This window comes from Esox lucius, chromosome 22, assembly GCF_011004845.1.
Source record: "Esox lucius isolate fEsoLuc1 chromosome 22, fEsoLuc1.pri, whole genome shotgun sequence".
In the NCBI taxonomy this organism is placed as follows: Eukaryota; Metazoa; Chordata; class Actinopteri; order Esociformes; family Esocidae; genus Esox; species Esox lucius.
In genome coordinates, this window is record NC_047590.1 from 12542501 (window position 1) to 12563841 (window position 21341).

The 21341-nt window shown below is 46.1% G+C and overlaps 1 protein-coding gene across 1 annotated transcript in view; it reads right to left on the reverse strand.

Annotated features, from left to right (window-relative positions):
- Positions 1-20012, reverse strand: part of si:ch211-132g1.7 (prostaglandin F2 receptor negative regulator) — a 38790-nt gene extending 18778 nt beyond the window's left edge. The window contains exons 1-9 of the mRNA XM_029116795.2: positions 19434-20012; positions 15860-16225; positions 11759-12169; positions 9858-10226; positions 4637-4956; positions 4437-4557; positions 1944-2163; positions 1446-1630; positions 442-549 (exon numbers count right to left, since the gene is read on the reverse strand). Coding sequence (XP_028972628.2) covers positions 442-549; positions 1446-1630; positions 1944-2163; positions 4437-4557; positions 4637-4956; positions 9858-10226; positions 11759-12169; positions 15860-16225; positions 19434-19476 — 2143 coding nt within the window. The 5' untranslated portion in view covers positions 19477-20012. The remainder of the gene's footprint in view (positions 1-441; positions 550-1445; positions 1631-1943; positions 2164-4436; positions 4558-4636; positions 4957-9857; positions 10227-11758; positions 12170-15859; positions 16226-19433) is intronic.
- Between the last annotated feature and the right edge of the window lie 1329 nt (positions 20013-21341).

Genomic DNA, 21341 nt, shown 5'->3' on the forward strand with positions numbered 1-21341 from the left:
TGACACCTATCTTTTTTATTTTTTTTATACATACCGTATTTCATTTAGCATAAATTATCCGCTCATTAACGGTGTAATTTATTTAAAACAGCCATTTGTGTTCATCTTTCTCAAGGGTGCCAGTCACTTTGGAGGTAATAACATGTGTTCAGAGAAATTCCTTTCACCCACCCCCCTCTTGCACAATCCCATTCAGGCATCATCTTGCCCTTAACTGGGGGAGCAGGAAAGATGGTGTGAACAGATAAGAGAAAAGGAGGAGAGGAGGTATGGAACATGGAGAGGGGGAAGAGGGAGAGAGAAGGAATGAAGAGATACTTACAGAGGTGATAAGAAACAAATTCACTTAGTCTGTTTGACAACACTGGAAAGATATGACATGAGTCATGGATACTCCTTTCACTTAAATAACTCAGTGTGTGTGTGTAAATATGTCTATACCGGTCTTGGGAGAGGCACCAGACACGCTCAGAGCACAATCCAACTTGGCGGTCTCCCAGGGATACAGGGTGGTGGTGTCAGAGTGGATGGCCACGGAGAATGAGGGGCCTACAGGAAAGAACACACACAGGTTATAGGTCAGAGGTCACCATGCCCATGTACCCCTCATCATTTATAGACAACTGATCGTGGCTCTTAACACTGGCTTTCAGAAGAGCTCATCCAAACCGTTTCCCAGCTGCGTGAGTGAGCCAGTCTGCGTGCGCACGCGCGTTTGTATGGGAGCGCGCGTGCACACTGCCGAGCACAATGCTTACACCGACACGCAACCAGTTACACGGATCCTCGCGGCCTTCAACTGATTTGTCCAGGCTAGATTTGCCACAGGGCGCTACTTTGAAGCTCCTACCCCACAGAGAGAAGAAGAGAGAAAGTGCGCATGGGTTTTCACGGTTAGCTAGACAGAAGGAGAAAGAGAGCGGGAGAGAACAAGATGCAGACAGAGACAGGGAGAAAAGAGCAAGAGAAAGAGACCGGGAGGGAGAGCAAGGGGCCTACCCCCCGAGAGGCAGTAGTAGGGCTGTAAGGAACCATTCATTCCCCTGTACCACAACATCAAACACAGAAAACTAGGTCGACGCAGGGAGTGTGTGTGTGTGTGTGTGTGTGTGTGTGTGTGTGAGAGTGAGAGAGATAACTGTCAGCATATGCACTTGTTAATATGAGTGTGTTTACTGTGAGCACGTGTGTTAGCATTTCTGTGTATTACGTGTGCGAGTTTGTGTGTTAGTGTATCTGCGTGTGTTTATATTGAGTGTGTGCATGCCGGGTTAAGGCAGATAGTATGTTTTTAATGTGAGTATGCATGCTGGGGGAGTGTGTGTGGGAAGTGTGTGTGTCAGTATGGGTTAGTAGAACAGTGCGAGTGTCCTTTTGTGTGCGCGCGTGCGTGTGCGCGGTATAGACAGAGAGAGCTGAGTTCAGCAGCTGTTCCATCAACCTACCAGTCTCCTGGAAGTTGACCTGGACTTTGTTGGACTGGGCGCTGGCAGCTTTGGTCCAGGCCTGGCCTGGCTGTTTGGTCCAGGATGTGAGGCTACACCAGTAAAAGCCTCGGTCCGACAGCTGCACGCCAGCTAGACGAAAGTTGAACTCAGCCGGGCCGGTCTTAGTCAGGACCAGACTGTCCCTGTTGGCCAGGACCCATCTTGGTTACAACACAATACCGAAATGGCAGCCAAATGAATTTGCATGATTCAAACTACTCTAAACCACCCACATTTGTTTGATTCACTACTGCACCCCCCAGAAGAGGTGTATAAAGACATCATTCATATGACACTCATGTCTCATCCGTGTGGCCGATGCCTGCAGGGTATGAATGGCCATTCAACCGGTTTTGAAAAGAGGAACATGTCTGCCCTCCCCTTCTCTTTCGTAAAGGGCATCGATATATTTGACTGCAATAAAACATTGCGGCCGTGCTCAGCGTGTGTGCCTACCTGCGTTTAGGGTCTGTCCCGGCGCCGTGCTGCAGGACAGAGTCGGGGCTGAGGGACATCACGGTTCGGGGGACCACGTCCACCTTCTCCTGGGTCTGGACCAGCACAGAGTAGCCTGGGTCCTGCAGGTTCTCCTGCGATACGGTGCAGCTCATCTCAAAGGTGGCTCCGCCCGCCGTCGCCTCGCGAACGCGCTTCGCCACCGCGGTCAGAGACGGACCTGGAGGGAGACGTCACTCGTTAGGGAACGGCTAACAACCAGCCCGTGACCATACAGTAGAGCCCGCGGGGACTGAGTGGGCCGACGGAAAACCTTCCGGCTGAATTTACTGATTGAACTATGACAGTGGCATATTGACGGAGCTCTGCAACACACAAGCGCACGCACGCACAAAGATCCTTTCAACCAGCCGGTCTTGAGGCACAATTCACAAGCCTGCTCAGCTAACACATTGATGCTTCAGGACCAAAACCTCCAATCAACCCAGAAAAAACCAAATTACAACACAGTCAAAACAAAATAACATTACCCATTGTAAAACACAGAGCAAAATGCATTGTTATCTGGCCCTAAATCGGCAGTACACCATAAAAAATGTTCACCACAGTTACTGATCAAAGGCTTAGAAAAACCTTGACAAAGTAAAGGCTCAGTGAGCGCAGCCTTGCAATTGAAAAGGGCAGACAGAGGAAAACCTGACTTCCTGTATTGGAAACGGCTGTGTGAGCACTGCACTATGAAAGAACCAGAGGAAGAACGGCATATTCAAGAAATGCACAAAATACAAAACAATTAGAGAACATAGAGAATCTGTAATTAAAAGTTTTATCAGATAATAAGAAGTTGCCAATCCTATTAGGAGGGAGCAAAGAGAGCTGCAGGTCGCCTGCACACTATAGTATATAGCCTGCCACAAAATTAGGTACAGGGAGTGACAGACTATATAAATGCCTGTAAAGATGAGGGACAGAGACACTAGATAACAGCCTGCCACAAGATGAGACCCTATAACAGCCTGCCACAAAATTAGGTACAGGGAGTGACAGACTAGATAACAGCCTGCCACAAGTTGAGGGAGACACTAGATAACGGCCTGCCACAAGACGAGGGAAAGAAGGTGACACTAGCCTATAGCCTGCCAAGATGAGACAGAGTGACCCTACACAGTGCTGCCGTGGTCTTTTCTATATACTGTGTTTGGAAACATCATGCCTAAAGCAAAATCAAATACAAAGGGAGATAAGAGAGGCATACAGACAGGCAGAGGCAGAGAGAGAGGGACAGAGAGAGGGACAGACAGAGAGGGACAGAGAGAGGGACAGAGAGAGGGACAGAGAGAGGGACAGAGAGAGGGACAGACAGAGAGAGAGAGACAGAGAGAGAGGGACACAGAGAGAGAGAGGGACACAGAGAGAGAGAGGGACACAGAGAGAGAGAGGGACACAGAGAGAGAGAGGGACACAGAGAGAGAGAGGGACACAGAGAGAGAGAGGGACACAGAGAGAGAGAGGGACAGAGAGAGAGAGAGGGACAGAGAGAGAGAGGGACAGAGAGAGAGAGGGACAGAGAGAGGGACAGAGAGAGGGACAGAGAGAGAGAGAGAGAGGGACAGAGAGAGACAGAGAGAGAGAGAGAGAGGGACAGAGAGAGAGAGAGAGAGGGACAGAGAGAGAGAGAGAGAGGGACAGAGAGAGAGAGAGAGAGGGACAGAGAGAGAGAGAGAGAGGGACAGAGAGAGAGAGAGAGAGAGGGACAGAGAGAGAGAGAGAGAGAGGGACAGAGAGAGAGAGAGAGAGGGACAGAGAGAGAGAGAGAGAGGGACAGAGAGAGAGAGAGAGAGGGACAGAGAGAGAGAGAGAGAGGGACAGAGAGAGAGAGAGGGACAGAGAGAGAGAGAGAGGGACAGAGAGAGAGACAGAACTTCAGAATTACTGGAACAAAGGAGAAAGGCCTTTCGGAAAAACAAGTTCCTACATCCAGATCACATTTCATGGCTCTCAATCAGCCATCCCGCAGGATCACTAGTCCATCTCATTTGCCTGTGTATATCTTACATCACAAGGCACAAGGGTCTTTTGTCACATCCAAAGGGTTAAAGTTCAATCAACGAGAACTATTTAGACACAATGGAAACTATGACTCATGCTGTAGCTGTGACTCTTACCACAGACCAACGGATGCCATCCTCTTCCAGGCTGCTGTATCCGGTTCACGGTACAGGCTTGCTATTCTGACCCACAGACGCCTCGGAATTCACCGAAAAAACCTCCGGCAGCCGTCATGAAACAAGCCACACGCCAGAAGGGGTGTGAAGCCTTCGCGACGTCTGGCCCGTACTTCCATGGAGAGCGCGCCGCAAAACATCACCTCAGCCAAAACATTGTAGAAGCCACGCAGGACGATACGTAACTCCGATGCTCCGGTTGACACATCAGAGGGGCAGGAGGGGGCGGACGAGTGAAAGAGGAGGGCAATAAACAAATGGTACTTACGTTTGGAGTCCCACTGGACTGGGACAGCAGTGGAGATTTTCTGTGCCGAGTTCTCCATGTCACCCTGAGTAGAAGGGCTCCACGTCGTCACGCTGCATGAGTACTCCCCCTTGTCACTCTCCTGTCACACACACACACACACACACATAAGCAACTAATACAAATGTATGACGCAATTAAGACCTACGTGTGGCTTGTACCTGTACGCGTAAGAAGCGGAGCTTGAATGTATCCGGCTCTACTCGGGTCAGGGTGATGGCGCCAGACGCCAGCCTGTCCTGATAAGGCAGCTCCGGCTTCAGGTTGCCTTGGGCGTCCAGGGAACCAATGGGGAGCTTGTTTGGTGTGGTTGTCGGCCGGTCGCCGGGTGGAACAGGAAGCGGTGTGTACTCCCAGGACACGCCCAGGCGCCCCCCCGCAGGGAGATGCGTGATGTTGCTCACTAGACAGGCCAGCTCTGCGGGGTCGCCCGTGACCTTGGGGGTCGACGACAGCTTAACGGTCATGGTGAAACTAGGCTCTGGAGGGGGGGGGGTGGAGGTGTTGGAGAACAGAGGGAATGCAAGTTAGTGTTGTGCAACATCTTGACTATAGTACGTCAAACAGCTGTACAGATAATCCCATAGCTTTAAGCACTTCCATATCCACCGAGGGAAGAGCTCAACTCTTCCTTGTCTGGAGACATGCTTACAACATGGGGTTTGGCCACCTGTAACACTCCCACAGTGTACCCGGTGTGAAAAGACGGAGGATTATACACACGCAGTGTATCAGTGTTAAGTGACCGGGCACGCGTAGTGTTTATAGGTGACGGGGCTGTTGTCTCAGTCAGGCCTCTGGTCTACAGATTGGCCCTTTACGCTCCAATGAACGAACACACACACACACACACACACACACACACACACACACACACACACACACACACACACACACACACACACACACACACACACACACACACACACACACACACACACACACACACACACACACACACACACACACACACACACACACACACACACACACACACACACACACACACACACACACACACACACACACACACACACCTAATCGAGAGCTTGAAATGTGTGTCGTGTCATTTGGACGTCACAGGGGCTGAATCATGCACTGTCACCATCTGCTGTACACCACTGTGAGGATCCACACACACACACACAACGAGAGGATCCCCGCCAATTAGCCATGTGCCCATTTTCCTCACCCCCCTCCTCTCTCATTACTCTCTGACAACCCGTTCTTCTAGAAATAGACCAAAGGCACACGCTCTCTCTCTGCAGAGCGGCTCAAACACATTTTCCACTAATGGCCAACAAATAGAACGAAAACAGACCTGTATTCTTACAAACCCACACACATGCCCATCACAACCACCATGCCACCAAACCATGCTCGTTCACAGACAAAGACAGACAGACAGACAGACAGACACGAACCCCCCTACTTAGCCAAGACAGGCTTATCTGAGCCATTACGCAGAAGACAAGAGCTGCTCCAGAGCCATTTGTTAAGGAAATAAAGAGGCTACACAAGAGGAAGCTGATCTGTAGTCAGAACAGAAGAGCTCCGCTACTTCTCCGCTACGTTAAAGAAGGTAATGGCCCTCAAAAACAAATGCACATTCAAAAAGCCAACAAAAACAGATTTTCCATTAAAATTCAGCTGCTTCTTCCCAGTATGTACTGCAGAGATATACTTCACAGCACACAACATCCTCTCCATACATATATTTATGTCATTAAATGGACCTCCTGCGGGTTTGGGGCCGTGGCTAAAGATTTGGACATCACGTGACCTCCACCCTGGTTTGGTTTACTTGCACAGAATGTTGACACAGTATGGAGAAGGCGGCCAATCACAGCACAGAGGCTGAACAACAGAGACGAATAGCACCGGCACATTTAGGATGTTGTGATTGGCCGCCAGCATTGAAGAGAAGGTGAACTCTTAAAACTAAACAAAAACAGCCTCTTGGGAGGACAAACTGGTTTGCCTATCAATAGATTGCGATCAGCCCTGTCTCTGGTTTGTGAGGAACGGGGCAAGCTGAAGCACAACTAACTGCCAGATACCTTCGGGGAGGCATGAGTGACTCACTGTTAACGCAGGTTTGGAGTTTCTTAGGTAAACAACAGTGGGTGCATTAGAAACAGGTAATCCAATCTTCCCTCGTCAGCAGAGACACAAAGTTGTTTCCGAGAAACAACATGAAACGCGTTGTTCTTTGAACTTGTACAGCGAGGGAAACGTATTGCAGCCCCCGTCTTTCCCTTGGAGCTAAAAGACGTTGGCGCACGTGCGGTATGTGACATTTGAGTGTGTTGAATTACCTGGTCGAGTTCAGTTTCCTTGTGGTTTGGCGTGTTGCCACAAAGATCCCATTGGTTCATAATGTAGCGGAACTACCGGCCAAAGTCAACTCTATAAGTGCCTGCTAACTTTCTACTGGACTACAGTGCAGCTGTATATACTGACTACCAAACAAACACTAAGTAACTAATACATTAAGCCAATAAACTAACACTCAGGAGTACGTGACTTGGCTTGCAGAGGCACACCTAATGTTGTTGTGGACCATTTTGGTAGACTAAATTATTTTGGTAGACTTGAAATCCATATTCCCAGTCCCCTATCCTCAGTAACCTAACATTTGTGCCTGAACTAGCCCTAATCTGTAATACCTACACCTAAAAGTAATGCCTAAACACAAAATTCCAAGGCTATGTATAATAATGATTTGCACCTTAAACCTAACCCCTGAGCCAGAAATCCAATCTTTATTGGCGGGGACCTGCCAGAAACCTTGTGGGGAGCTATTTGTCAGGTTTTACTTTCTTTGTGTTAGGTTCCTGGGGATAGACCTGGAACTCACAAACACAACACAGCACACACAGCTATACATATGGGGACATCAAACCGCAAAAAATCCCTGCAAATCCAATTGGCTACAGTTTTGCGACATTTCTGTCCAAACTTATATATTGAAACCTAAACTCTGAAGAAACACCATGAGGAGAAGTCATTATTTGAACAGAGCAAGCAGGTGTTCTGTCTGGAGAGAAGAGGGACAGATGGGAGTGAGGGTTAGGAGAGCATGCTCCTGGATACATTCTTTGAGGAACCTCTTTTCTGCCAAGAAACTCTGGCCTTTATCTTAGGGTCTCCAGTTTCACTGGTGTGTTTCAGCAGATGGTGGTTTATAGTGCGTGTGTGTTTTTGTATTGTGTGCGCGCGCTTGTGTGTGTGTGTGTACGAGATATGACCTAGAGTGCATCCCTCCACCCAGTCTCAACCCTGTCAACACCGCAAAAATCCCTTTTACTCTACTCATTCCCTTATCCCATACTTTCCCCTCTTCATCGCTATGCGTCTCCCTCGGTAGGGAGTTGCATGGGGGAGGCAACGTGGGCCTAAAGGATTGTGGGAAAGAGGAAGACTAACAGTCCGGGCATACTGAGCACTTTGTTATACATCAGCTCATTTTAGCAAGAGACACCAGAAAATAGAACTGGTTTCTAATTTTAAGCGCTCTGACGCTGTTGAAGTCTTGACACTCGCGGCCCGGGTGTACTCTCATTCATTCATGCAGTCTGCAGCGCATAAGCTAGTCGTCTGATTTGGGCTTAAGACAAATTGTATTTATTCGTTGTTATCCCCCCTTTAAAGTATGAGTCATTAAGTTATTTCGTGGACGTGTCTTACCATCCCATCCCCTATGGGAGCGGGTTGGGGGGGGCGGGGGGCCCCCCCCACCATACCATGTTACACTTTGTGCCAATATGAAATCTATTGTAACTCTCCCCGTTTTCATCTACATCTGCAGTGATTCAGTTCTGCCACTTTGTTGTGATAAAACCCTCCCAAACAATGTTTACCCTAAATCTGCTGCAGAGGGATGAGAGAGACGGCAATGAGGACAAGAAACTAGGAAGTAGAAGTGCTGAAAAGAAATTCTCTCCCGTTTCAGAAGATGTTTTTGAGAACACTTTTCTTTTGGGGGGGGGGGGGGTTTTACTGCTGGTACCAGATCACCATATGTAACCGTATGGATACGTTCGCCATCACCAGAGGGTGTATGTTCTACAGACAGGCGTGAACATTTTGTGTGTGTCTCGGTGGGTGTGTGTGAGTGTGTCTCGGTGGGTGTATAATTCTGTGTGGGTGTGTGTGTCTTCCATACATAGGCATAGACCCTCTTCCATTGAAGCTTGGTCTTGAATACAACCCCCTCCCACAAGGCTTAACCCGGGACATTGCCTTCTCAGTACGAGCAATGGCAGATGGGAAACAGACGTCTGCCCGCCCCTCCTCATCCGGTTGGTAAGCCTGTGTTGGTCCAGGGCTCTGTGGTACTAAATGGGAACTCCAGCACTCCGGCCCCGGGGCTATGCATTCCTTTCCTCCTCGGCTTGCATGAGTGCGTTCTCCGGCGCTGTATGGATCAGAGGAACGTCGTGCTTGTGCCTCTCTAGAGAACCAGTACCAGCCAGACCTCGTTTCAGAACGGATATTTACCCCACAGCTACGGCAGCACAAACAGCGGCCGTGTGGAGCAGTCAGCATCTCCTCAAACGGCTTCGTAAAGCAGAGCGTGTGGAGTGGCTCCACAGCGTGCTAACCCTATAGAACTACAGCGTCCGGTCTGATGCTAACTTCAATTGATAACTGGAAAAGAACGTTTACGCTGTAGACGCTGCCGTTAACTAGACAGCTGCCCTAGTAATGGCAACCAACCTGGCACTATGTCACAACGTGACCACACAGTGACAGGTGTTTGGTATGTGTCAGTAACACCCAGAGACGTTAAATCTGTCAGGTCGGATACAGTAACACCCGACGCCAGCGCTTGGGTCACAGACAGACCTTGTCGCTCACCGGACATGAGCTCGGTCTCTACATAAATAAGAACTGTTAACGGTCCTCAAATGACAGGAAGACAGGTGGGGGGGGCTGTTTCGATTCCCACGGGGGGCCAGTATGACAATAAACACCACTGCACGTCACTCTGATTAACAGCATCTGCTAAATGACTTAAATGTCAATGTAATGGCAGGAAGAGATACAGGCGGGGGGGGGGGCTAGAGGAATGAGAAAGACAGACCTTAAAAGGCATGAATAATCAATATCTTTCACAGCGGGGGGTAGTTATGTCCAAAAAGAGGCTTGACTAATGGATTAGGCTCACAGTGAGGGAAGCGATGTGAGCGGTGTGTGTGCGCACACTAACACAACATAAGACATGGCTGTTCCACTGGCGTCGTGGAGCTTGTGTGTTCAAAGCAAGCCTAGTGAGAGACCAACGCTATTAATAGGATGTTAGATATGGTAATCTCGGTTGTAGCCTTCTCCAAGACCGACTAAACGAACGAATAGTTAAACAGCACTTCCACTCACCGATCCGTGTTACCAGAACCTGGACTGGGTTGGAGGTCTTCTCTGCAGCCTGATACCACCCGCCCCCCGGTCCTCCTCGGCTGATCCAGGCCCGGACCCTGCAAGAGTACTCGCCCTCGTTTGCTTTCCGTACCCCCCTCACCACCAGTCTGAAGTCCCCCGGTCCCGCCCGCTCCAGCCCCACCAAGGGGGAGCCATCAACGACCACCCCGTCGCGACCCAGGCTGACCACAGAGCCCCCGTTCATTAGCCAGTTGACCTCCAGGGCCACGGAGGCCAGGTTGGCGACGGCGACCAGGCAGGTGAGGGTCAGGGTGTCGTCCATGTTGAGGGTGGTGTTGGACCGGGCCTCCACAGACAGAGACTGAGCTGGAAAGGGAGAAGTGTAAAATGGCTGCCGTTACTACCAGTGAACAGGGAGACAAAAAAAACAACAGCTATTAACAGCTAGATATGTGTGTGTATAAGCTGTAGCAATATGATGACAAGATAGAACATGGTGGAAGAGATGAAAGAGAAGGGATTTAAATCTAATATAAACTCAATTAAAACCAATCAGATCCAAAGATCCATCAGTGAACAGTGAAAATTTGAAAGAACCCTACAGATTATTTATTAAAAAAAATAAACTAGAAACATTAGAAATGTATAAAAACATAAAAAAATGACAAGGGAATATATAATGTAAATGATTTTGCTTAGAGTTTTAAAAAAAGTCAAAGCATTGGGTAAAGAAAACCACATTAAAAACAGTAAGATTCAACAGACTGAACTGCAGCTAAATGGAAACCCTTTTCAGGAAGTTCATCCCCTTAATGATCAATCAGGCAGCTCGAAACCCTGAATGCTGAATAACGGCTGTGGTATGAGACTGTATACCAAGGGCACCACAAAAGTGATTTTTAATAATATCTATGCAAATTGCTTGGCTAATCGGTTGTAATAGCAATTAAGTACTTCAGGAGTTGTGGTATATTGTCAATGTGCTGCTGCTAAAGAATGTGTCCAGGCTAGCTGTGGCATAGAGGCCATATACCACAACCACTTCTGGGCTTACTGCTTAAATCCTAGATACTGCTGCTATAGAAAACTATGCTGTAGCATATCTGTTAGTACAGTAGGTGAGATGATTTTGTCCTCCCTATGTGTTCTTAGACTAGACAGCCAGAACAAAGGCCACTGTTTGACTTCTCCAATCCTCTTTACTTTAGTCTGTTAACTGACTGTGGATTCTGGCTGCCTGGCTACACTGTACTTAGATACAGCCTGTCAAGGGAGGCCCAGGACTGCTCTCTGACAGCCTCTCTGTGCTGTCCTTCGCTGGAGCCTCTCCTCGGTCTCTCACCCTGTTTTAATCAATCACCATGCAGGAGATGTTGTGTCCCAGGCAACCGCTGTGTGTGTGTGTGAGTGTGTGTGTGTGTGAGTGTGTGTGTGTGAGAAAGAGCTGACGGAGGGAGAGATTGAGATATGGCTTTAGGTCAAGGGCCTCTCCAAGAAACGCACAAAGAAACGCTGCCATGCTAAAATACGGATGAGGACATAGAAACTAGTCCTCTTCCGCTCCTAGCTGATCTTCATTCCCACCCCAGTCAGAGCCTTTATGAGGTTTGGATCTAAGGGAAAGCGTAGGGAGCTATTTGGGGATGGATGAGTGTCTCTTAGTCCTACATTTTACGTTACAGGGACCACCAAATCACTGAGCTTTTGAGGATCACCAAATGTGGAGTCACAGACCTTTTCTACATCAAATCCCTTGGCATTCAAGTGTACAGAATTATATCAATATAAGGCACAGACGAAGGCTTATGAATATTCAAAGCAAAGTAAAAAATATTCAAATGAAAATCCCAGATCTGCAGGTCCAGAAACCATCCTAGATACCCCCACATCCCACTTGCCTGTAGGTGTGACGGCCACAGCTCCCATCTTCACAGTCTTCCCCAAGATGCTCTTCCACCGCCCCCCCGCCTCGTGAGTCCACTCCTTCCCCGTGCACATGTATGTCCCCGCGTCGCCCTGCGTCACCCTGGTAATAACCAATCCAAACGACCCGTCTCCACGAACAGCCAATCGAAGCCCTCCCTCGGCATATCGCTGGGCGTAGCTACTCGCGGTGACGACACCCCCATCAGGGCCAAAACTCAGGATGTCCGCCGAAGAGACACCAGTTTTATTTAGCGACCAGGTGACGGACAGGTAGGTGGGATCGGTGAACTGGCGGGAGATGTTGCAGAAGAGGGTGATGTCACCGCCCTCTGGGACAATGGGCTCTGGGGTCACCGTGGTTACCTTCAGTGTGTCAGCAATTACTGTAGGGGGAAAAACAGTTCATATACAGTATATTGAAAGTAAGTTATTATTCGAGTACTTGTGTGGGTATTTATATTTTCCTGAAAACATGTTCAATAAGATGGCCTGAAAATGCTTTTTGTTAATACAATGAAAATAGCGGTCTACATTTAAAAATAAGGATACACCACGACACACACGAACCTGCATGCATGCACATATACATACACATACATATATATGGATTAGTTCAATAACTCAAGGGAAGATGGAATACATTTACAGAATATGATGCTGCCTAGAATCAGTGATGCTGCCTATACCGCTTACGTGTGGTATAATTAGTTTGCTCGAGTGGTTTTGACAAGTTAGTGTGTCATAATGCACCACAGTATTATGAGGTGTCACAACAGGTACAATATCAACTGTCAAAGTGAACTGGCAACTTTAACCTCCTAAGACCTGAGCTTTGGTGCAGGAAGCCTAAAATGTCCACATATGTGGACACAGGGTCCCAGGAGGTCATGGCACTGGCTTTACAGATAGCTGCTTCATTTCATTCAGTAAGATGTATTTACTATTACTGGGTTGTGGGGTTGTAGATGAAGGCACTAACTGAAAGTTGTTTTGGATAAGAGCATCCACTAAATTACTAAAATGTAAATGTCATGGCGGCAGACAACATTGACAGATGCTGCTGTAAGCCAACAACATCTACAAATCAAATGCCATCATGTACATTTTTCTTCATCGCCAAGAGTTATTACTCTTCTTTTATAATCCATCAGAAAGCCATAAATACCAAAGTCAAGCTTCTCGCTCTCCCCTCCCCCACTCCTGTCAAAATGTGTTGTAAGTAGGGTTTACATTTGATAATCACAGAGAGAGAGGCCCAGTTAACTCTGAAAAGACACAGCTGACTCAGGGAGAGAAAGACAGAGACTGACAGACACAGAGAGGGACATCAGAGGACTTCCTGCTCTTTTCTCCATTCCTCTCTCACGTTTCTGCTCTTCTTCCTTAATATCTGTCTTTGTCTCTTCACTTCCATACCCTTTTCCCCTTTGCCAGTAAACCAGAATGAGAAAGAGGCATCAGTCATGGTTTTCAGATGGGAAAACTCTGAAGCATTTTCAGAATGCGTACAGATGGGTAAGCACATTTCTGGCTCTAACCCTGAACATTTCGGCATTGCGAGGATTTGTGCTCTCACCCCCCTTCAACAATGCATCTGTTGAACTACTCAATGACTCCACTCTGGTTGTTCTCCTCACTGAAGAGGAGTCAATGTACCACAGAGAGGTTGATTGGCTGGGGCTCAGCCAAACAAAATGGAACTCAACAATGGTAATGGTTAACTTGAAGAACAACCCCCCCTCCCCACCCTTAACAATGATCTGATATAATAAGAGTAAAATAAACATCTGGCATATTAGTTTATCACATAGGTTTAGTGCGTATTCTGTCCCTATATGTTGTCTAAGACCAGGAGCATCAAGTACACTGAGTTTTTGTAAATCTAGGCTGTTACAAACCCTGTGGCTCTAGCAGTGTAGGGGGGATGGTACAGAGACCCGTAACAAAAAAACTCATGCAAGGTGGTGTAGTGTACAGGAAGAGTGAGAGCAAACGACACACAACCAGAGCTACCGTCAAACATAAAACTTTTATTATAAACACACAGTAAAAGGGTTAGGGAAAAGGGGCTGAGTCGGACCCAAGGAATGAATGATTATAGTCCAACTATAATCTGAACTTGCCTGCCTCAAGAAAAGCTTAGCCGACTACTAACCAATACAAAAATACAGTGGGTGGTCCGCTCAGTTCTAACTAGTGTTTTTAGACAGTTTTCCTATGGGTTGTGTATGCCCAAGGGAGACTTGCTAAAAAAAAAATTTTAAATACACTTTTCCCAGGGACACAGGGACAAACAAAAACACAGGTTGAACAAGGACTAAACAGAAAACAATTGACTAGACAACTCCAAACAAAACACCACAGCAATACACACTCAAATGAAACAGGAAAAAGTGAGATGTATGTGCTAAACTAAGTGATGTATGAATGAACAAAGTGTCTGTCTATCAAAAAGGGTGTGTATCTCAAGAGTGTCTATATCCATGTGGGTAAAGCAAAATAGTCTCTCTGGGAGAACCAACTGACTGGGTTTTAAAACCAGGGATGTGTGATGCGATTGGGTAACGGAAAAAGGAACAGGTGGGGCAATTCGGAAGAGTGTCTACTGATTGGTCCACTTCAACAGTCATGTGATGCACTCATGACTGCCAGGTGGGAAACACCAATGAGCACAATCAGGAATATAAGGGACACCTGGGGAAACGGCAGGAGGGGAAAAACAAAAATTGCACATACAGGGTACCTGCATGTGTAACATAGGCTATTTAGTGGATAAACGTGATTCTTATTACAGTGCTTTGAAGTTGACATTGTCTTATAAAAATTCCTACCTTATTCTAAACTTAGTAAGCTACTATTGTACCAAAATCTTTGATGTTTGATGTTAGCTTTAATCACTGTCAAGCTCAAGAATCCCAAATCCTCCTTTTTTCAAACCATCTTAAAATGTTTGTCCGTGTGTCTCTGAGGCCAGTTATGAATATGACCATCCCACAACAGATCTATTTTTTGTCCAGAACATGCCCAGAGCTGTTGAGTTGATAATGAATAGACTGAACACCAGAAAGCTGTGTTCAGAGTGGCTTTTGTTGAGAGCGGAAATAAGGCCGTGCTTTTGTATTTATGTCAAGGCCACTTAAACCTGCAAGAAAACATAATCAGCCAGACAAGTGATCCATGCGAGAGGAGTGTTCACCCACTCCCTCGTAGACAATCGAAAGTGATGTTGGAGAGAATGTTTACTTGAGACAACCAAAGGTCAAAAGACAGCCACGCCTTCACAGGAGACGGCCACGCCTTCACAGGAGACCGCCACGCCTTCACAGGAGACCGCCACGCCTTCACAGGTGACACATCATACATCAATGGATCCAGTAAAACCACATCCTCTATACCACGCCTATTTGTCAAGTCCATGACTTTAAAGATTCAAGATGACACACTTAACCAGATTATATACTCTCACTCCTCTCCATTCTCTTTTCATTGGATTAGTTCAGCCGGAGCCATCTCTTAGAAACTCAGAGGTCAACAGCGATAACCAACAACCTGTGTGTTTGTGAGAAAGAGTTAACAGACTCAAACAACCTCCATATCACCTTGCACTATCGCTTCCCCAAAGCAGCTGATACAGGAACAAGCTCTCCTTCCCCAAAGCAGACTAGGACAACTGGGGTTAAAAGAACATATACAGCTCATCCAGAACCAGTCCAGTAACCCATTCAACAAAAGCAATGTGTCTGGCAAAAATAACTATGTAAAAATGCTTTAGTGTGTGTACGTGTGTGTTTTTGTGGAATCAAACTCCCAAGCGTAACAGAACGTATCATGGGTACAATAATGATGGGAGCCATACTCAACAGACTGCACTGACAGCAGCCCATATGAACCACACTAGGAGAATAAACACTGATTTGGTATTATTTTATGTGTGCGGTCGACTCCAGGAAAACCTCAGTCAGAAGAAGCCACAATGAAGGTCTGCAACCGTGTAGAAAGTTAGAACAGTATTTCTGTATGGATAAACTTAGTCTCAGTCTCCATCACAGTCAGACAGACAAAGAAACACCCACCTTTGAGCGTCACGTCAGCTTTGTAGTTGCCGGTGATGACAGAGTCCGTACTGGGCGTACTGCAGGTGTATGTGGCGCTGTCTGATGACCTCACTTTCTGTATCTTCAGCTCCACTGAGCTGTCCCCAAGTCGGACCACAGCCAGGTCGCCGCTCGTAACCCGGTCGCTTAGTGACGAGTCCGAGTACTTGGGGTCAAATGTGGAGATGACTGGGATGGTCTTCGATGCCACGGTCATAGTCCACTCGAAATCCTGCTCCCTGGGCCCCTCGTAGTCAGTGACATCACAGCGCAGCGACACTGGCTGGCCCTCCACACGGAGCAGAGGGCCGGGGGAAACAGACACCACCCTGGCGTTGGACACACCTACGGAGAACACACAGTCAGAACCAAGGAAGGGAGGAGGGCGGAGCCAAGGCAAATTAATGACTTGCTATTGGTCAATATTGGCACATCACAGCAACTCAATTTGCCGTTCGCAATTTTCGATACTTTGGCCAAGGCGATGCGTACAAAAGGCAGTGCGCCGTGTTCGTAACATATTGTATAACTGGGAAGAGGACGTCTTTTCGAGATCAGGCTTTAACCAAGAGGAAATCCCAAGAACGTCAACCTAGTTCTGGCTCCGTAGACTTCTAATGCCTACATCATTTTATCTTAGATTTAGACGTTCAGTGTGCCCATCTGCCCCACCGTAGAGTCACATTTCAACATGTGGACCAAAACCGCTTCCTCTTCCTATATCCCACAATGACATACAGTAACATAGGTGAAACCACAGCCTCTGGTAGGAGCAGACAAAGGAAAATAGTTGAGGATAGGAAAGACATAATGTACTGCTGAGATGCAAGAGTAACATACCGAGAGAGCGAGCCTAACAACAGACTTCCCAGAAACGCAAACAGACTGGACTCCAATCTAGCCAGAGAGCGAATACACACAAAAAGTGCAGGCTTGTTTGGACGGGCATGGGAGAACAGCAGCGAACGCACTGCCGACCAACTTGTCTGAACAGGCCGAGGGGAAGACGAAATATAGTCGAGCCATATATACCGGCGAACCTTTGCTAATACAAGTCGTTTAATCAATCGACGCCTTGCCTTTGGAGAAACATTGGCAGTATAAAGACTCTAGGGAAGATGCACTGTAGTTCGCGATTTGGACATTATGGCTCTGACTGCGATGTTGTTGAGGCCCAGAGCCTAAAAGGCTAGAAATTGATTTGTAACCCTGCCCAGACAGATACACATCAAGGCTTGCCCAAACCAGGCCTGGTAGTAAATCAAAGTACTTTTCAGCAGAAAACGAAATAGAACTTGTGGCACATTTTGGGCTTTTGGACGCTAACAAAGTGACACTGTCTAATTCCTACTCTACATTCCCCGGATTGGTTGGACAGTGCAAAAAAAGAACCTTACCCCTCTTCTTGTTAATAAAACTATTTGGTGGATCTAGTTTCAAGCGTTTCATTGAATAGGTTACATTAAGTTACATTATTGACAAAAGTCCTGTAACATCCAACTAGGTACATGATTTAAATTGTTCAACATGACATTAATTACATGATATAATAATCTGCTCAGCTGGTTGGCCTGAGCATTGTGGCAAATTTTGACAATGAGAAATGCAAGCAGTTTGCCATTTCAGTTCACAAGGATGGCGCCACAGAGTTCAGTTCATTTGGCAAAACATATTACCACTGACGCACCAACAGCTTTCAAAAGATAGAAACAGTCCCTTTTAGATCCCAGTTTGAGGAAACAAAGGGCAAAGCCTTCTCGGAACACTTCCATACTGCTAGCTCGACTTCTAATGGGAACGCTGGCAGCATTCCAATACCATCCAACACCAGTACCTCGGTTGGACATTTGTTTGGATCCTTGGAGACTTTACAAGTTCACCTCAAACATATTGTAGACATAGAATACACAATGTCCTCCCTAACATCCTGGGACACTGGGGAACTGGAGAAATTGCTGTTTTGGGGAACAATGACTCCGCAACATGAGTGTTCTGGTAATGCCAGCTTTGATTTACACTGTGTCATATCGGTAGAATACTGTTTGGACACCACTTGGGTGAGTGACTAATATTCCCCTATTAACACGCAACTGCTGTGCCCAAGTGTTTTCCTGCTCCGAGACTACCCATTGGTTTACGGGACCGATCAGAATGGTCGGAATGTGTTTGTACTCTAGAATCTATCCGGGAGGGACACAGATCCAGACTAACTGCAGGGGGAAAAGGGTTATGGGCATGGAGTTTGTCCCAAGCAATTCGTTTTAGTAGGCAGATAAAAACCAATGCATTTATTTCCTCTTTTGTTTTTCCTCTGTAGTGTCCATTGTCCATTAGATTTCCATTGGCTTATTGTCCCTCAAATAATTTACTTCAAAATTCACCTCAGCCTTCAAAGCCTTAATGGCAATACACCCGCCTACCCATCTCAACTCAACCTACAAACCTCCATGCAACCTACTGTCAAGTCACACCGAACGGCTTCATGAACCAAGGCCCGGGCTCCAAAAAAAGAGGCTGTGCCTTTTTCTCTCATGCACCTTTTGAACCTTCTGGCAATCAGTGGAAAAATAAGCAGAATTTAAGACAAATCTGGATCAGCAAGATCACATTTTCTCCTAAACATTAAGGTTATATATTAAACATTTACTCATTAATGAGAAGCACTTTACAAGTGTAATCAATTATGATCATCTTAGTCATCAGAGATGCATTGCCAGTTTGATGTCATATTGCTGCACATAACACTAGCTCCACAATGGCTGTCAGTTTCTGGTATCCCAGAAAAATGGCGTGATCAGCTCAACGACGAAAACTATCACACACACACACACATCCCCTATTCTACATAATCTGCAACACACCCTTAAAATGGGTCTGATTAACTTAATGAAAAGGGCATTCTTTTCGTGATGATTAAGATATGCTAACTGATTAGTAATAAGAGGGGTTGATTATCGATCGACACTGTTTCGTTTATACTATTAGTCCAATCTGTCCATCGATCAATTGGGCACTATGCGACTTCACCGTATACCCTCGCTCGCGTGCTATGGAGCGCGATCCATCTATCTGGAATATTGTCACAGCTTGTCATCCTATCCGCTAATGTAATTAGCCAAATGATCTCCCAGGACTTGGACATCAAGGATCTCGCTCGTTCTTTTATTAAATACGTTTCAACTCTAGTTATGACATTGAGATTCAACGGCAAATTCCCACACACTTCACATACACTGTACAGGTAACGAGGAAGTTGGGCGTGGGAAAATCCATTTATGAAAAGTTCTGAACACTCAGTTTTGGAAAAAACAATACAGACAAACATGTCCTATGTTTCAAAGGAGAAAACGGAGGACTGTACAGTTGGCATATTAGGTTTACAGTGCCTTAACAATCATATATCAATGTCACCGTTAGGCTATCAGACTTTAAAAGTGAAAACCCGTCTGTCTGTGCATGCCAATCTAATATTACCCACCTAACAGCAAAGGCTACACACAAACAGACTCAACATTCGCGACAGTTTGACAACAGTTATAAATTCAGAACTTACCAATCGATAAAAACAATAGTATAAGAGATAGGACATTTTCCATCTTGCAAACCCGCGTCTTTCGGGTTCCCAGTTTGTTCCTTTGTCCTTTGTCACCCGGCGAAAGTACAATCGGACATTCAGGACACACAACCAACCACCGTCGACCTCTCAGAAAGAAAATCCCCAGACCGCCACAAGAACCGAAAGTGGCATGAAGACGTTCGGATATCCGTTAAATGAACATGCGTGGTGGGACGGTCGGTTGGAATCAATCAAGTGCGCTTGCATGATTCATACTGAGTAATCGGTGTTTGCTTTGGGAAGGGGAGGAGAGTGAAGGAGAGAGGGACGACGTAGTCGCGGTGTCCGGAAGTTCATTTTTGGCTGGAGGAGGGGAGAAGCTTCTTCACAGGTAGCTCTGGAAGCCTGTGGCTATTAAGGGCTGAATAAGAGACATAGAGAATATCGTAATAATCATAATTACAATAGCCTCTGTCGGCCATTGAAGCGTGTTGAAATGCAAAGCAAACAAGCAGGTGTCCAATCCGTCTGAAGTTTGTAGATTAACTCGAAGAGTTGTTGAAATGTGAAAGCGGTGATGATGGATTATGTAGAGTAGACTGTCCCTTGCGACTTGCTTTGGTTATACGCAGGCTGCCTGCAATGTCAACATAAATATTATGCAGCCCTACCATTTAAAAAAAAAATGTCCCCTTCATATAGAGATAAAAGTAACTTAAATCGTTTACGTGCTATTGAAAGTCCTAATATCTGTCAAAGACTTAACATCACGCTTACTAAACCTGAAACTGGCGGCCGTTATTCCTGGTTATCTACTAAAACCTGCGATACAGGGCAGGGGTTAAAGTTCACAGCTGTCATAGAACACGTACATTTTAAGAAACACTAACCTAATCTCAATATAACCTTAACTCCAAATGTAACTTTTTACCGTATACCGAAATAGCCTTTTCCTTGTTACAAAATATCCAAACAAGGTTGAATTTTCCTCACCAATTTGTTTCCCACCAGTATAGCTCAACATGTACACACCCTCAGCAAAACCCAGCTAGAGATAAAAAAAAAAAAATAGCCTAAGACTAGTTAGCCAGTGGATTGACACAGGATAATTGTTTTTGGGACTGGAATTTTTTAAAGGGGTATGAGGGGTTGTAGTGTTGTGTGTGCGCATATGGAAAATAGTTCATAAAATACATTTGATTAATTGATTGATTGACATGTGTGAATGTGTTGAGGACAGTTGAAAGGTTTGTAGTTGCCTAATGCCAAACAGTGAACATAGAGATGCACGGTTAAATCCCACAGACAATAACTCTTCCACAGAGATCTGTTACAAGACAGTTTTTAATCTAACGTAGCAATATAAATGGGGACATCCCCTAGGTACAATATTGAGTAATTCTAACCTTAACCCTTAATTGTTAATTGTACCCTAAACCTACCTAAACCATAATCTGGATATTTAACCTTAAGCCTATTTCATTGTACAGTACCATGAAAACATCCTTAAAAGAAGTTCACATTTTTCCTTCTCTTACTATTATTTTTGGGGATTTTCCGTACATACCAGCTTAGTAAAATGTGAACACCCACAACACACATCTTATTGTACTGACCCATTAATCACATCTCCTTGCCTCTGCTGAATCTCCAACTTTACATGCCTTTTAACAATGTGTGTAAGTGTTAAAGTCATAGTACCTAAGTGCATGACTGTGACTAGCAATAACAACACAAAGCCACGCAGGAAACAGATGGTTAAACCACAGCCACTTTAGTTTTAGGAGGCCCAGCTTGGGTCAGTTGTTGTGTTTTCTCTGATTATTATGACTACATGATTTAGGGATGATGTTTTAGATCTGTGATTAAGAGCAACTTTAACCCAGAACCTTTTCATCTAATCGA